Source organism: Marmota flaviventris, chromosome 10 (genome assembly GCF_047511675.1).
Source record: "Marmota flaviventris isolate mMarFla1 chromosome 10, mMarFla1.hap1, whole genome shotgun sequence".
NCBI lineage: Eukaryota > Metazoa > Chordata > Mammalia > Rodentia > Sciuridae > Marmota > Marmota flaviventris.
This window is the reverse complement of record NC_092507.1, coordinates 29,621,984-29,640,695: the sequence shown is the minus strand read 5'-3', so window position 1 is coordinate 29,640,695 and position 18,712 is coordinate 29,621,984. Positions and strand designations below refer to the sequence as shown.

General features: G+C 39.0%; 1 protein-coding gene across 17 annotated transcripts in view; it reads right to left on the bottom strand.

Moving 5' to 3' along the window:
* Macf1 (microtubule actin crosslinking factor 1) overlaps positions 1-18,712 on the bottom strand; it is a 337,023-nt gene that overhangs the window by 226,173 nt on the left and 92,138 nt on the right. Inside the window, exon 1 of one of the 17 annotated variants that reach the window (XM_071617706.1) lies at positions 8,641-8,962. The exons of the other annotated variants lie outside the window; for them this stretch is intronic. Within the exon in view, the coding sequence (XP_071473807.1) occupies positions 8,641-8,749 (109 nt within the window). The 5' untranslated portion in view covers positions 8,750-8,962. Of the gene's footprint in view, positions 1-8,640; positions 8,963-18,712 lie in introns of those variants that run through there. 17 annotated transcript variants of the gene reach the window in all.

The window sequence follows — 18,712 nt, the reverse complement described above, 5'->3', positions numbered from 1 at the left end:
CTCAGGAAGCAGGGAACTCTCCCACACACCATCTAGTCTATTCTGCCCCAGTTTTAATAAGCCCAAAGGTTGTAACACCCATAGGGCTTCAAAGACCAGGCTCTCTTATGAATCAAAAAGAACAAGGGCTATTTAGGATCCTCAAGCCCAGAAGAGGGAAAAAAAAACTTCACATACTAACCCATACAACACATGCGGCACACCAGGTGGGCGTTGAACTCGTGTTCATCTTGGTAACTGGGCCACATGGCACCCAGAGTCTGCTGGCCCCACCTAAAAGGAGGGGGTCCCAAAGAACATCCAGCTAGAGTCCTATGCACCCCCTGCAGCTTCTCAAAAGGCTGTGAGGTGAACAGAGACAGACAGCCCAAGAGCTGTGTGATGAACAGAGAGAGCAGAACAGAGAAGTGGCTCCACCCACAACTTCCTACTGACCTCCTTCTTCCCTTGAGGTCAGAGAGGAAGCTCCTCCCTAGGGCACTTCCAAAAATTGGGTCCAGGTCTTCAGGCAAAGAGCATGCTATTCAAAAGTGGCACCACCCCAGTGTTTCCAGACCAACAGAGCATGCAAGGTGGGAGCTTCGTAAGTAAAAGTCCAGACAACATAGCCAGTAAGCCTTAGCAGACACAAGCTAGTCTTTGAGTTACCTTCCATTTGCCGAGCAGAAGCTTGTAACCTGGTGAATCTTAAGACATTTGCAGGACAGTTGTAAGTTAAAATGGCTTACTGCCAAGTCAGGAACAGTGCATCCATTGCCCAACAACCTGTTCCTCAGGCTCGCCTCTTCTCAAGCAAAAAGTACATCTGAAATTTTAACCAACTGAGAAGGTCTCACGATGGGAGAGACTATAATAGAGCAAGCCCCCACACTGTTGCCAAGAGAGTCCTAGATTCCAAAGGGAGATTAATTTCCCTATACTTACAGCTGCCCAATGAGAAGAGTCACAGTCTCTCCCCAATGATTCCACCTACTTTACAGAGCAGCCCAGCCTCAGGTAGCCTCCAGAGTAGATTAACTCAGCGGATTTCATCAACTTCAGAAATACTGTTTGCTTCTTGCTCCATTCTTTATGCTCATCCAGCCAGGAATGGCATCCCAAAGCCCCCTTCTCTTCCCAGATCCTCTTACGTTGTCTTTATAGTCAGTGTACTTAATTTGACTGTGCCAGAAATTCCTTTATCCATCTGTGGAAGGCTGCTTGCTTGTTTGTCCAACTTGTTTTCTGAGTCTTGGCTAATTGTACCAGACACGGGAATGTTGAAGAAACACAATGAAGCGCTTTTCATTCAGATGGCCCAGCCCATCTATTGCTTCTTCACAATTCTGATCCAACCAGGGAACAGAAGAACTGAGCTCCTGTGGAAGTCTGGACAGACACTCCAATCTTGCCCCATACCACTCACTGCTGATAAGGGCCTAATCACTGGCTCTGCTCTAGCTCCCTAAATAGAACAACTTCTTTAGGCTAATGCTGCTTTCAATCCTGTTCCTAAGGACAGGGAGGGAGCAGCAGCACCCAGGAACGCAAGTTTCCAGAAAGTGGCTGAAAAGACCACAGTGAAAATAAGTAAATGTGAGTTTGCCTAGCAGGCCACTCAATTTAAACAAGCACTGTGACCTCCTCAATAACCTGACAACTTCCTTCACTCCCAACTGGGCATTCCTCCCACCTATAAACTGCTAATAATCCTGCTGCTGCTTACTAATAAAGAACCTCACAGCTGACTTTATGCCTCCTTGCCTAAGCTCTTGGTCACCCCCAATAACCTGTGACAATCGTACTTGTGATTCTCCTGCCTCAGCCTCCTTAGTAGCTGGGTGTGCCATAGCATTGTCCCCCTTCTCAGACATTCCTTGGACATGGAGACAAAGGGTCCTCTAAGAAGTTACCTTGTGCTAGGAAAAAGAATGCACAAGAAATAGGGAAGAGAGAATAAAAAAAGAATAAGCATTCCTGATTCATATTTAGTAACATTTTACTTTATCAGATTGTAATTCCCTGGGTGCAAGGACTATCCTTTGTCTTCAGACTTCAGTCTCTATCACAGAAGGCTCTCAATAATCTAAGCATCTACTCTCAATAAACTAAGCATCTACTTTAATTGTTAGTTCTCAGGTAATGTACTAAGAACTTTAAATATTTCATTTAATCCCAATAATTCTCTAAGAAAGGTATTATCATTCTATTTTAGATATAAAACATACAGAGATGTAAAAGGTTAAATAACCTGACCAAAATTACACACTTATCTGTCCAGCTCCAAAGCTGTGCCTTTGTTATACCCTGCTATCTCTGACAGGGACCTAAAGCAGAATAACTAACCTGAAGTAGGGGAGCTATATATATAAATAGGGGAAATATTCTTTGCAAGATGAAGAAATAACTCAGCCAAATGCTATGGCACACCCAGCTACCCAGGAGGCTGAGGCAGGAGAATCATAAATTCAAGGCCAGCCTCAAAAACTTGCAAAACCTTATTTCAAAATAAAAAGTATTAGGGGTATAGCTCAGTGTTAGAGGACTCCTGGGTCCATCCCTAGTGTGGAAGGGAGGGGAAGGAGAAGGGGAGGGGAGGGGAGGATAGGAGAGGGGGAAGGGAGAAGGGAAGAGGAGGGGGAAGAGGAAAGGGGGAAGGGAAAAGGAAAGGCAAGGGAAGGGGAAGAGTAAGGGCAAGAGAAGGGGGAAAAGAAGGGATGGAAATGGAAAGGGAGGGAAGGGAGGGGAAGAAAAGGAAGAAAGGAAAGGAGGGAGAGAAGGAGGAAGCAAAGAAGGAAAGAAAGAAGGAGGGAGGGAGGAAGAGAGAGGGAGAGGGTAGAAGACAGGCAGTTAGGCAAATTCCTAATTAATGGCTGACTGGAAATACAGGGCACATCCCAAACACATGGGACAACTTCTACAAATACTAAGTAAGTTCACAGCCTCCAAAAATTAAACTAATCATTACTGGGTAAAGTTTGAGGAAGGGGAACCAAAACCTGCCACTCCTCTGGCATCCAGTAGTATCTCTATTCCCCTTAAAAGTATGGCAGATTGAGTGAGGCCTTTCCATCAGGTTCCCAACAGGTCCTGGGCTTCAAAAGGGAACCCACTGTTGACAGTTAAGACAGTCAGCTTTTACCATTTAGAGGAGATGGGGTGGTATACTGCTTATCTAGGCTGATTCTTTCTGCCCAACTTTTCATCAATTCATGTTAAAGGGAGGAAAAAATGAGTTAGCAGCTACCAATAGATCTTGAAGAGTTGAGTGGGGGGAAAGATTCAAGCCAACACTTACACATGTGGCTAGAATTTGTCTGAGAATTTACAGCTACTGTTTTCTTACAATAGGACAGAAAATTGAAACTATGTATTTCCCTTCTTTTCTAAAATGCCCAAATCACCCACTTATATTATGGATATGAAAACAGACAAAAAGTCTTTCCTTCAAATATATAAGAAAATGATGGGCTGGGGTTGTGGCTCAATGGTAGAGCACTTGCCTAGCATGTGTGAGGCACTGGGTTCGATTCTCAGCACCATGTATAAATTAATAAATAAAATAGCAATTGATCAACAACCAAAAAAATATTTAAAAAGAAGAAAATGATTCATAATATCACTAACTTTTGATATACTCCCACATTGGCTTCTGGTACATTTTTAATTCCCAACCATAAAGGTGTATTTTTGTTCCAGGAGCCCTCAGGAAGGTAGTATGTCTTCAATTATATCTTTTGTGAAAAATTATGCTGATAGGCTATAATTAACCATGTGCACAATGTGTTCTAAAAACTCAAAACAATCATGCAACATTATTAACCTCATATTACAGAGGAGGATACAGGTTCAGGTAGATAATGCCTCTCAACCAGTAGAGACAGAGCTAATTTAAAAATAAAGGCATTCTGACTCCAGGTACTTAACCTGCTCTTAACCACAATTCCTTACTACTTTCAAGTATAGGCCAGATGCTTGCAGTGCCAGAATCAGAAAATTAGAAATCTTAATTTTTCTTCTCTGATACACTAGAAATTTGAAGTCCTGGGGAATTAAGCAATCTGTCCAAAATCATATAGTAGTAAGCAGAAGAGCTGGGACTTAGGGTCCAGATCTTCTGAGTCCAAATTCAGTGGTCGTTTTACTACACGGCATGAATCTGGTGGGGGAGAGGGAGCAAAGGAGCCAGGCAAGGTGGCGCACACCTATAATCGCAGCAACTGGGGAAGCTGAGGCAGGAGGCTCACAAATTCAAGGCCAGCCAGCCTCAGCAAAACTTGGGAAAAAAAATGTTGGGTTGGGGATATAGTTCAGTTGGTAGAGTGCTTGCCTCACATGCACAAGGCCTTGGGTTCAATCCCCAGCACCAAAAAAAAAAAGAAAAAAATGTTTAAAATGCAGGGATATAGCTCAGTAGCAGAACACTCCTGCAGTAACAAACATACACACACACACAGCAGAGGAAAGATGAAGACTCCACCTAGAGTAAAACATTTAATGCTGTAGTTATTTGAGCAAAGATATACTAGATATATGACTATTGGTTCAAATATTATTGAATATCTGTTATATGTTTAACACATCTATAGATAACACAAATGGAAGACACACAGCTGATGCCATAATTGCAGAATTAAAGTTCAAAGAGCTAGAAGACTACATCGAATCTCACAGGACAAAACTTAGGATACCTGTAAATCCTGTGCTAAGGTTCAAAAAACCCAAAGGCACAGCAGTGACTGGAAGAAGACAACAATTCATGACATGCTCTGGCCATTCTATAAACTGATCTTAATATATTATTAAGTTTTATATGATCCAATAGTGTGATGGACCTGCTTTAAAAGAAAAGAAAAAAAACAGATTGCCATGCAGATTTAAGTTGTACTTAACATGGTCCAGACCCAGAGATTATAGCTGGTCCTCCTAGTGGGAAATTGGCAATGGCAAGAACCTTAAGATATCAAATTTTCCAAACCTTTCATTTTACAGATAAAGAAAACAAGACCATAAAGAGGGAAGAAAGCTGTCCTTTCACAAACACAAAATATTCAAATGTTTTTCTTGAATAACCATAAATCCCTTTTCCTAATTATATTACCACAATGAAAGAGATTGATTAACTAAAACACAGGGCAACTCTCTATCATTCAATTAACAAACCTAGCATCCACCTTCAACTACATATCAAACTAAGCCACACCCTCTAAATACACATATGAACAGGGCATGGTTCCTGCCACAGCTTATATGGCTAATGCTGCCTTAATTCTTTCATTTATGTATTCAAGTAATATTTACTGATACTTTTGTCTCAGAGACTTGAGATGCTGAGATAAGTAAGAGTCCCTATTCTTTCAGAGAGAGAGAGAGAGAGATGTTTTTAATATTTATTTTTTTAGTTTTCGGTGGACACAACATCTTTATTTTATGTGGTGCTGAAGATGGAACCCACCGGCCCACGCATGCCAGGCATGTGGCTTGAGCCACATCCCTAGCCTAAAAGAGTCCCTATTCTTAAAGATCTTACAGCTTAACAGAGTCTAACTGGTGGGGAGAGAGAGAAGCTAAGCAAGATGGCAACAGGGATTTGAATAAATCTTATGGACAGAGTGCTTACAAAGGAACAAAGGCTTTCCAGGGGCAGTACCCTTACTTTGAAGGACAAACTATAAGGACAAACTACCTTGAAGGACTTACTACAACAAAGGATCTCAGAACTGCATGTCAAGCAGCCCAGTTGAAACCAGGATGTGGGCATTTCAGGCAGAGATCTACAAAGTTTTAAATGACTCTGGAATTCTGGGATTTTGTAAGGCCCAATGGGAAATGCAACTCATGAAATAAGCAGGGGGAAGATCATAAACCTTTTTATGTCATGTTAAAAAATTTGAACTTTCTTCTTAATGTAAAGGAAAAACTTAGATGGATTTTAAGCAAGAGAGTGACACGGCCCTGTATTTAGTCTTAGAACAAAACCATGAAGACAATAGAAAGTTTTAAGAATAATGAGATAATATATGTGAACGCAAGTGTAGGTAGGATTTACTAAAAAATATTTAAAATTCAAAATACTAAGAGTGTCAAGCTCATCTTATGGGTATTATATGGTTTATACAAACTATCTGTGCCTACCTACATCTCTCTTTACATCTGCTAGAGAGAGGGAGACTTGGGAATATTCTAAAACCACATACTTATGTAACCAGATCTCCTCAATCACTATCAGAGATTGCTTCCCCACTTTTCTGCTGTACTCCCTCCACCTTACCTCCCTACTCAGGAGACCACCACATTTTCACAGCAAGAAAAACAAACTTAATTGTCCAAAGGGAGTATTAGAACGACATAAACTTAGGAAATCATATAGTCACAGAAAGGGAGGTACCTAGCCTAGGGAAGTAGCTATTTTCAAAAATAAGCTAGCCTGACACCTTGAAGATAAAGCAGACTTGATCTTTGCAAGGCAGAATTTGGACTAAGAGGTAAAAGTTACAGAGGCAAAAAAAAGAATTTCTCAACAGCCAACACAAGAAATAGTCCCCGAGTGCTGTGTTCTACCATCATAGGCCTTCAAGCAAAGGAAGAATGACTTCTGACGAGGATAGGATTAAATAGGAAGTTGGATCTGTTAATGCAGAAGGTCCCTTCCAAGAGCAAAACAGAATATGTTACCAATTTTAAGAGTGAACATCATGTGCATCCACAGGACTGGGGCCCTAATTATAATATGATATATTCCATGCTTGTATAAATATATCAAAATAGATTCTACTGTCATGCCTAACTAAAAGGAACAAATAAATAAAAAAAAATTAAGAGTATATTAAATTTAAAAAATCTATACAAACATAGTGAAGACTTACTATAACAAAGGATCTCAGAACTGCATCGTCAAAGAAACTTTACAAACTATCTAGATAGTCCAGTGATTTTCAACTCTTATATAGCACTTTTTCAAACTATTTAACTCAACATACAGAACATTTCAAAGCAATATTTAATAGTATAAGACAACTGTATGTATTTAAATTTATGTTACTTAGCTTAAAGCCAAACGACATAATATTTTTAAAATGTAAAATGTAAAAATGAAAGCACTTAAATGACAGGACAATGGCTTTTAAATTCCATAGAAAAAATCCTGTACTGTCTGGACACAGTGGCACTTGCCAAAATCCCAGCTACTCAGGAGACTGAGGCAGGAGGATCCCAAGTTCAAGGCCAGCTTCAGAAGCTTTAGTAAGACCCTGTCTCAAAATTTAAAAATAAGTAAATAAAAAGAACTGAAGATATAGCTCAGCGGTAAAGTGCCCCTAGGTTCAATCCCCAGTATAAAAGAGAGAAAAAGAAAAATCTTTATGATAAACTTGAAAAATATTAACCAATTAGTGGTTTAGAAATGCCATTACCTTAATGAATTGGGAAAGGAAAGCAGCAGCCTCTGCCTAAATGATATTTTTTTCTCATATGATGAATAAGAGGACCAAATAACACAAGCCTATCTTCCACCTTCTTTCTAAGCTCAAATACAGGAAAGCCACTTTGGTGGACCTTTTTAAACACAATTACCATACAAGCAAGCATTTCAAAATGTCTCTCTCTGTTTCTGCTAATAGATATGCTGGGATCTGAATATTTAGTCAAAAGATTTTCTGGAACTTACTGGAAAGGACGCTGGGGAATGATTGAACTAATTCTGTCAAACATTCAGGAACTTTTAAAAGTTAAGTAATAAGTCATCAAGTCTCTATCTTAACTTATAAGAGTCACAGTAACAAGTGTCTAAATACCTTGGCATGGAAGTAGTGAGCTGATAAGAGTGATAGTACCAAAGGTACTGAAACCCAAAGTATATGCTAGAAAAGTCAGACCTTAGTAATCCTTAACTCTAGCAACTCAGAATTGGCTAACCTCAGAGCTGGTGCCTATACTGGGCAGTTAGAAGTCTATAGATTAGCCAGGTTTAGTGGTAGTAATCCCAGCCAACCAAGAGGCTAATTCAGGAGGATGCCAAGTTCAAGGGCAGCCTCAGCAACTTAGTGAGACCCTGTTTCCAAATTTAAAAAAAAAAAAAAAAAAGGACTGGGAATGTAGCTTAAAGAAAGAAATCATCAATGAATATAATAAAAACCAACAGAAATATAAGAAGAAAGAGGGATCTGGTGCCATTTTTTTTTTTAATTATCAGAGTCTGAGATTCCCTGGAGGATTCATTTCCCAACACTAAACACCCTAAATACACCAAGTCCAGAAACTTCTATTCACAAGTCTTTCCACATCTATAACTGTAGGTTAATGATGAGTTACCATATGTTTGATTAAAAACAAGGATTCAAAAAACCACTTTGAGACTGAGAAAGTAAATAAAGGAAGGGCTTGATTCTCCAAGGCAGTGCAGTAGCCACTTCCCTCCAGCTTACAACCTAGACACCACCTCATCTAACCAGCACCCTGAAGCCAGACAGCCTCATAGAACAGGAAAGAGTTCAGTTCCCAAGTTATGCAGGGCAGCCCAGTTTCCTGAGTACATCCACACACACTCTTAGGTTGACAGCACCCCAGCTGAAGGGTGTACTGGCCCTTTAAGGAAAGCAAGTGGGAAGAACTCATCCACCCTAATTCCCACAGTAGATTAAAAAACCGGCACCAATTAGTTACCTGTTTTGCCCCGGGCACATCTCTTCCAGTATAGAACGCCAGCAATTCCAAGAATGTGAGTCAAAATAAAGATGGTTGGTGGCAAATAAGATGAATCTAAGAGAGGCATTTTCAGGCCTGTCCTTTCTCCTCCCTAGAGTTAGCGGAGCCCAGCCCAGCGGCCTCGGGATGCCTTTCTCCTGAGGTTACTGCTGTCCTGGACTATCAGCAGAGGCAGCGGCCGCCTTAGTGTTGAGCTTAGTGTTGTCAGGAACTTCCTGGAGGCTTCTCCTCCATCTCGACTCTGGTACCGCGGGCGGTGGTGGACTGGGCTAAACCGCAGCGTATCTCAGACAAAGCCCAGGAAACAACTGGCTGGTGGGGGAGGGGAGGAAAGGAGGAACCAGGAGAGTGAAAAGCAGCGCCTAACCCAGAGTGAGCTGACTCAAACCTCTATCTTTGGTATCCTGGGTTCAGCTTAAACTAACTTCAGACTCTTCTACAAGAAGGGAGGTGTCAGAGGACGTCACTCTTAACTTTCCATTCCCCGCCTGGTTGGAACGGCAAACTTCAGGATGTAGCCAGAAGAAAAAAGTCACAGAAGAACGTCTTGTGGGGAGGAGGCAAAGCACACAAGGATGTCCAAGCACAGCCCTTTACCAGCCACGGCCAGGGAGGGCCTGTAAGAGGAGAGGCACACAGGCCTCTGAGAAACGGACCTGACACCTAAGCAGCCAGGCTGCTCTACAAGTAGAATTGTGAGCACTTGTCAAGGGCTGAGAAAGCCACCCAATGTCCACTAGTAGCCATCTGGAAATCAATAACAGCAAAAATCAATGCCTTCCGCCAAACTAGGACTTCCCTACAAACAGGCAGGCACCACTCTCTAGGCTGGCAAAATTTGATAAAATGAAGCAAATACATGCCAACAATCTCACTCCTGGATATTTTCCCAAATGAAAATACACGTTTACAGAAGGACCTGTATATGAATGATCATAGCAGCATTATTTAAAAACAAAACAAACAAACAAACAAAAAAAAAACTAGAAACAACCTAAATGTCCATAACTGGTGAACTTACAAAGTGAGTAGTAAGTATATCCATAGAATGGACCACCACTATGGGAGAATCTTGAAAAACATTATGCTACATGAAACAAGCCAAACAAAAAACTATAAACCATAGGATTCCATTTATGTAGCATTCTGAAAAAGGAAAATTACAGGAAGAGATATCAAAAGGGACTGAGTGTAGAGGAGAATGGACTACAAAGGGTCCCAAGGAAACTAAAAGAGATAACGGAGATGTTCTGTATGTTGACTGTGGCAGCTCCACGGCTATATACATTTGTCCAAACCTACTAAACCACACACCTAAAGGTGAAATTTACTGCGTATAAAATACTCTTCAGCAAATTTAGCAAACATAAAACACATTTAAAGGCTGGGAAAGAGTTTAGACCACTTAAACTAAATATGCAAAGGTCTCACAGGACCACTGGTCCTCCCTGTGTCTCCTTCTAAAGAAATATTTCACAAAGTACACTGTGGACATACAACATATCACTGAAGACCTAAAGAGCCAGGACTATGTCTAATGTCCTCTGTAATGCCCAGCACTCTCTGCTCAGGAAAGGCAAAGATTATAACCTCATTTTTGTATAAAACTAGCCCTTTATACATTTCTAGGATGTATCTATCACACTATGATACACACACACACAATTCTCACAAGCATTAAAATGCAAATTGTTTTATACATCTGTTACCTTTTTTTTTTTAGTTGTAGTTGGACACAATACCTTTATTTTATTTATTTATTTTTTTGTGGTGCTGAGGATCGAACCCACCACCTCACATGTGTTAGGCGAACACTCTATAGCTGAGCCACAACTCCAGCACCCTGTTTTTACCTTTTTTATAATAAAAGGGAAGGGTTTTAGATTTGATAATCTACTACCCAGAAAGATAATAACTGGCACTTGATGGAAAGTAATACAATAGGAACTTTAAAACTGTCATCCATAGGTCATCTATAATTGTGTGCTAATTTACATTTCATTCATCAAATATTTACTTCATACTATGTGCTGTGCTGTTTTAAGTACCCAGGACATGATAGAGAACAAAACAAAGATCCCACTTTTGCAAGGCTTATTTACTAGCAGGGGAAGACAGAAAGTAAACACAAGTAAATATATAAGTTGTCACATCAATGCTATAGAGAATAGGAGATGAAGAGAAGAAGGAAATGCCAGTGAGAGACAGTTTACAATTTTACATATAAGATGGTCAGGGAAAGCTCTCTAATAAGATGACATTTGAACAAAACCCTAAAGAAAATGAGCAAAAAATTATATGTTTATCTGGAGAAAGGATGAGCTATTTAAAAAAAAAAAAAAAAAAGCAGCAAGTACAAAGTCCCTGAGACAAAAGTATATTTGCTGTGTTCGGGGAACATCAAGAAAGCTGGAATGGCTGGTGCTGAAAGAAGAGTATCAAGAGATAAGGCCAGAGGGGGGCACATGGCTCATAGCTATGCAGGCCATTTGTTAAACCTTTGGCTCTTATTCTTAGTGAAATGGGAAGCATGAGGGGCCTTTATGTGGAAGAGTGACATGATTTAGCTTAGGTTTTAAAAGGATTGTTCTCACTGCTATGTTGAGAACAGACTATGACAGATAAGAGTGGGGGGAACCAGTTATAATGCCATTACAATAATTCAGGTTAAAATTATGGCTGAGAAATGATGATTGCTGAGAACAGGGTGTGGCAATAGAGATGGTGAGGTTGGGTCGCATTCTGAAATAATTATAAAGAGTTGTCAGGGTTAGGGTGCTGGGGTTGTGGCAAATGGCAGAGCACTTGCCTAACACATGTGAGGTACTGGGTTCAATCCTCAATACCACATAAAAATAAATAAAGGTCTGCATCCATCTACAACTAAAATATATATATAAAAGTTGTCAGGGTTTTCTGATAAGTTGGATGTGCAGTAAAATGGGGAATAAATAAAGAAAAGTTCCAAGGTTGTTGCCTGAGAAAGTGAAAGGACAGAATTGTCATTTCCTAACATGGAGAAGTAGGAGGTATTTGTTAATAGGTAGTTGGTTTGCCTGTTGATTACATTTCCCTTTTGAATATGTGATTGAATATGAATCTAGACTAGTTTAGGGAGAGACTCTCTAGAGTTTGAAAGCCAGCTGACTATATGACAATCCTTAGGAAGCAAGCATGAAGAGAGATCAAGTTCAAGGAAATCTTTCCTAAAAACCCTCCTACATTAGATAGGGAAGAGGGAAATCAGCAAAAGAGACTTTAAAAAGAGAAACCAGGGAGCTGAGGTTGTGGCTCGGCAGAGAGCACTCGCCTAGCACATGCAAGGCCCTGTTTTTTGTTGTTGTTGTTGTTTGTTTGTTTTTTTGTCAGTACTCTTTGGTTATTAACTAAACCATTTTTATTATATGGAATAGTCATACAATAAAGGAACGTGTGGGAATCACCAGTTAGAAAAGAAATTGATGATTGACTATGACGAGGCCCTGGGTTTGATCCTCAGCGCCACATAAAAATAAATAAATAAACAGACAGATAAAATAAAGGTACTATGTCCAACTACAACTAAAAAATAAATTTATATATATATATATATATATATATATATATATATATATATATATATATATATATATTTATTTAAAGAGAGAAACCAGGATTAAAAGGAAAACCAAAAGAGGATGCTGTACTAGGAGCCAGGTGAGGGAAGTATTCAAAAAAGCAGGAATTAGTCATGTCAAAGGTGTTAATGTGTCAGATGAGGACTGAGAGCTGACCATTTGAATTAGTAGAGATCACTAACAACTTTTATTTTTTTAAATTCTTTATTTTTTTTAGTCATACATGACAGCAGAATGTATTTTGACATATAATACATACATGGAATGTACATACATCAATCATATTGTCAATTCTATTCTGCTGCCCTTCCTATCCTCCTTACTCCTCCCCTCCTCTCCCATCCTTTCTCTCTATCCAATCTAATGTGACACACTTTCTTTTTCTTCTTCTCATTACATCATATATGTATTCTATATAATAATGAGGTTCTCTTTCCATCTTCCGTGCAACTCCCCTTCTCCCTCTTTTTCCCTCCCACCTCTCTTCCCTATTTAGTGGTAGTCTTCTTCTCATGCTCTTCTTCCCTATCCCATTTTGAGTCACCCCCCCTTATATCAGAGAAGACATTCGGCATTTGTTTTTTAGGGACTGGCTAACTTCACTTAGCATAATCTGCTCTAATGCCATCCATTTGCCTGCAAATGCCATGATTTTATTATTTTTTAGTGCTGAGTAATATTCCATTGTGTATAAATGCCACATTTTTTAATCCATTCATCCGTTGAAGGGCATCTAGGTTGGTTCCACATTCTAGCTATTGTGAATTGTGCTGCTATAAACATTGATGTGGCTGTGTCCCTGTAGTATGCTCTTCTTAGGTCTTTTGGGTATAGTCCGAGAAGGGGAATAGCTGGGTCAAATGGTGGTTCCATTCTCAGCTTTCCAAGGAATCTCCATACTCATACTGCTTTCCAAATTGGCTGCACCAATTTGCAGTCCCACCAGCAATGTATGAGTGTACCTCCACCCCCATCCTTGCCAGCACTTATTGTTGTTTGACTTCATAATGGCTGCCATTCTTATTGGAGTGAGATGGTATCTTAGAGTAGTTTTAATTTGCATTTCTCTGATTGCTAGAGATGGTGAGCATTTTTTCATGCATTTGTTGATTGATCCTCTTCTGAGAAGTTTCTGTTCAAGTCCTTGGCCCATTCGTTGATTGGCACTAACAACTTTTAAAAGGGCAGCTTTAATGGAGTGGTAGAGAAAAAGCCTAATGAGAGGAATAGTAACAACAAATAAAAACAACTCAAAGAAGATTGCTGTAAAATTGAGCAGCGAGAGGAATGTGTGGGGGTGAAAAGAGATCTCTTCTGGGATGTGAAATGTAATGAAATATAATAATGTTTGCTGAGGGGAATAAGCACTAGAGAGAAAAAATTGACACAGTCCAGTGAAGACTAGGCTCCCTCTCTGTAAAGTATGAAAATACTTCATTCATTTAATTAAAAATCCAGAGGGTTACATAAGACACTGTAGATGCAAAGATGACTGCAACACCCTATCCTTATTATGGAGAACAGAGAAGTTCCTGGGCTATGATGTCCAAAGACAGACTTGCTTGCAGAAGAGACTAAAATTAAGGAGATACTATAAAGCACCTTAGTACTTGCATCTGCACTTAATCCCTATAAATAAGGGGAAGTATATATTATTATCTTCATCATATAAGTCAAGATCTTGAGACAAAAAAATCAAGTTACTGTGCTAAGGTCACAAAGTAAGAAAGAGGCTGGGCACAGTGGTGTCCACCTGTAATCCCAGTTACTTGCAAGGCTGCAGCAGGAGAATGACAAGTTCAATTCCAGCCTGGATAATAGCAAGACCTTGTCTGAAAACAAAATTTTAAATTTGAGTTTAAAAATGCTCAGTGGTAGAGCATTCACCTAGCCTGGGGTTCAATCACTAGTACTTTTTAAAAAAAAAAAAAAAAAAAAGTAAGAAAGAATGAACTGAAATCTGAACTTTTTTTTATCTGCCTGATTTCAAATCCTTTTTATCACACTGCCTCCCTTTGCTAAAACGTTCTGGCAAAATGAGTACACTAACTGCAGGTTAAACAACCTGAGATGTTTATTTGTTCAGAATACTTCCTTTAGAGGGCTTAGCAAAAAATAGCTCTACTTCAACATAATACATGCTGATGCTGTCTATATCACCCTTTCACAACCTACCTTTACCATATTTTCATTTTCCAAAATGAAAGTAATTTCTCTGCCCTATTCTGCCTACCAGAAACCATTATGAAACTGCTGTCATTAGAAAATCCTATGCCATGTTTGTGCTATCCAAAAATATCTAGGAAATTAGCAGGTGGGGGGGGGGCTCAAAGCACTCAAACATTAAGATACATTCTGAATCGACTTTTATTATTTGAGAATATGACGAGAGATATCCAAAGTAATTTTACAAGATTTTCATAAGGTGGCATGCTGCACCTTGGATACATCACTTTTATACATATGACAGATAAAAATTTTGTTTGTAGGTTTGTGTGTGTGTGTGTGAATAGATGTTTCACTCACATCACTTTTCTACATACGACAAAGATTTCGTTTGTAGGCTTTTGTGTGTGAATAGATATTTCACTCAGTGGAACTAAGATGGATCTGTGTGCTGTCATTTACAGGAAGTGGTTAGAGACTGGCAGGAGGGAGTGACTAGTTTTCTTTTTAGAGATCATTTATTATATATAAAGAATGAGCCACTTAAAGTCACATTTAGCAACACTGCTCCCCCCACCCCACAGGATATTCCTTGCTAACAGAAAATAGGCAGAGTCCCAAACCACCATAAAAGCCTTATAGAAGCAAGATGCAGAACTTCATTATGATTTTAGACCTGCCTCTTTTTTAAATTACTTCACTCACATGAATTTAGAATGGTCTCCCACAATTGTTACCCACAGGAAATCTCAATATTAGACAACACACCAAAATCTCTTTAATGTTTGTGACTGAGATCAAAGCAGCATACCTGTGAAGGTATGCTGTATGTTTATTTAAACTGCCATCAAGTTTTACTTAGTTTCAAACTGATACCCACAAGCAGTATAACTTTAGCAGACTCAGACTAAAAAGTTAAGACCTATCATAACTAAAAAAATCTAAATCCAAGGGGGAAAAAATAATGCTTGCAAATAGAGAAGACTTTAAGAAGAAAATATGACAAATACACATGGAATATAAATTTGGTAGAGGGAAAAGCATATGACTGATAGAATTGGAATCTCAGGTTCCTGGGAACAGCAGGATCCAGGCATTAAAGTCTGGCCCTGAACTCTTTGTCATCTGTCTCCCCTCATAAGAACATGAGGCATCTAACTGCAAATAGGCAGAGAATGTGGGCTTAACCGAAGTTAATTAGGAGACATCCATGACTCTTTATGGTTTAGCAGTATGGTACTAAGACAGTAAAGACACCAAGGCCCAGAATGTCTAAAAAGAATATTCTATATACTTAAGTGTTACTAAATACAGTTAAGTGAGTAAAAGCTTCCTGTTTCTTCCTAAGTAAATCTAGGTGCCATTAGCATTATAGTAGCATGGTACAAGCCCAGGTGGACTGGGGTTCAAATCCAGACTATTACATATATGTCACATTAGGCACCTTTGGGCAAGTTATTCAACTTAAAGGAATTTTAATTTCCTCATTTTTATGATGATGATAATGGCAACTGTCTCTTTTTTTTTTTTTTTTTTTAAGTTTTTGGGGGTTTTTTTTGTTTTTTTGTTTTTATTTTTTTAATATTTATTTTTTAGTTTTCAGCGGACACAACATCTTTGTTTGTATGTGGTGCTGAGGATCGAACCCTGGCCGCACGCATGGCAGGCGAGCGCGCTACAGCTTGAGCCACATCCCCAGCCCGGCAACTGTCTCTTAAGAGTTAAAGGAAGGACTAAATGACTTAATGCATTTAATGTGCTCAACATATGCTCAATAACAACTCTTAGCAAACAAAGTACATCTGACCACAAAGACCTCTGAATACTGCTCAGACTACAAAACCTTGGCAAACTGGTAATTTACTTATCACCTAAATAATCTAAACTAATTTACCTAATCCCAGTTTCCTACTTTCCAAATCCGCCTTCATTCACCATGAGATTAACCTCCCTGCATGCAGCATGCATATAATTTATTTTAAAATTTCTAATTTCTCCATGTCAGCAAATTAAATCCCAAACTCTCTGGCTTCGCAGCATTTCCCTCATTTACCCTGCGATGTTTTTCCTCCCCATCTCCACATGTTAATATCTCATTCCTATACACCATCTTGAAGCCAATTACTTCCACAGAATTTTCCTTGGCCCAGTCTTCCATTCCAACTAGAAACAAACTTTTCTTTGCCTTGAGTGTTTATGATAATTTATCTGTTTCTCTCTTGTGATATTTAGCATTCTGTGCTTTACAGCTGAGTATATATTTTAATCCCTTACTAGGTTGTTTTTGAGGCTAGATGAATGTCTGCTCTTCTTTATAAAATCATACTCAATGATATTTATAGAATAAGTAATTAATGAACAAGAGGATTAAAAGAGCACAGTAATAGTAAGAAATATGGGGTATGGGGAACACACTACAAAAAGCAAAATTGAGTCCAACAAACCATGACTATTCCCAAAATATAAACATTCTTTCTGGGAATACATCTATTTTGACCACAAAAACATAAAAGCAGAGAGCAGGTACCTGGCACGCCATTCATCTTATGGCAGTAATAACTCAAAACACTCCTCTAGATAGGCCCCGTAGATAACACACATGAACAAAGGAACCAAACCACCTTTAACAGCAAACTTTCAAAAAACCAACTGTGAGTTTAAGGGGAAAAAGTGCCTCCAAGAACACAAGTATAAATTTTGCTTTTTTTAGGAGCTGGAAAGAAGCCAGTTTATTTTATTATTTGTGTGTGTGTGTGTGTGTGTATGTTAGTTACTGGGAATTAAATCCAGAGGTTCACATATGCAAGTTAATCACTTTACCACCCTGAGCCTTTTTAATTTTATTTTGAGAGATGGTCCTCCTAAATTAAATTGCACAGGCTGACCTCGAACTTGTGATCCTCTTGCCTCTGCCTCCAGAGTTGATGGGATTATAGGCGTGTGCCACCACGTTCAGCTAGAAGCTAGTTTATTAATTCAGAAATTCTACTTCTGGAACTCTCTCCAGGTATGAATTCTGCCCAACATCCAATCTCTGAGTGGATAAAGTAGGATATGCTCTAGAAGCAAAATTGAGTTTCAGCTCTTAAACCCATAATTCTTAACTTTCTCTCTAAGACTCTAAACATAATCTGTTAGCCAAACCTAGATTCAAGTTCTGACTCATCTCTAGCTGTCTTTGAAGCAATTACTTAATCTCTTTAACCCTCAGTTTTCTGATCTGTAAAATGAAGATACTAAAATTACCTCTTTAAAGTGTTATGGTGAGGATTAAGTGATAGAACATGTGGAATATTTGGCACACAGTAAGCATTAACTATTGCAAAAGCACTAAATGCTAATTCATTAATGTTAACTATTGTTATTATGACTACACAAGAACATTTTGCCTTAGCAAAGCATCATCTTCAATGGGCAATGGTGATAGGAAAGTCAAGGTAAAGCACGTACTATTTAACAGCTCTAAGCCACCAACTCAGTGAATAAATCAAGTAGGTTTCAACAACATTGCTTCGAAAAGGAAAAGGACAATTATCTAGTCAACCTTAATAGTCATGCTACCATTTAAGTAAACCCTCTGAAATACCATTTCCCCCAACAAAAAGAATAAGATCTAGCTATTAAATTTTTTTCCAGGTAACATCTTAAATACACAAATAAGACACAAGGGAAAGAAGCCCAGTTTATCGGGATTGCTCCTAAATAGAGCCAAGGATTGATTTATTTGTTCAGAAACACTTCTCACTAGAGAATGCCCAGTAAATAAGGGATACAGTTAGCACATTACTCCTGTCCAATCCAGATGAATTCTAAAATGCTTTTCTAAACAAACCCATTTCCAAAAAGTGTCTTTAAGTATGGTCAGGCTAAGAAGTAGGTGATCAATTTTATTTTTCCTGAGACACCTCAAACACAAGAAGGTAGAAAGGCAGCATAGCTGACAAAGTACTTGGGAGCTCAAGAAGATAACCTGGCAGGCATGTGCCTGCCAATAAGTAGCCAAGTTCAACGGTCAGAAGAAGAACCCAGGCCAACATGAGAGAGACAGACTTAAACTATGTATTCATGGAAACAGCCATTTTAGATCTTGATAAGGCAATTTTCCAGCCCCTTGAAGACAAGGGCAGATTTGTCACCTTCTTTCTTCCTGTTTACCCCTGGATCCTAGTCAGGACCCTAATCCACAACAGAAGAATTACTTTCATTTTTCTTAGGAGAGTCTACAACCAGGCTTTGCTTCCTGTCTA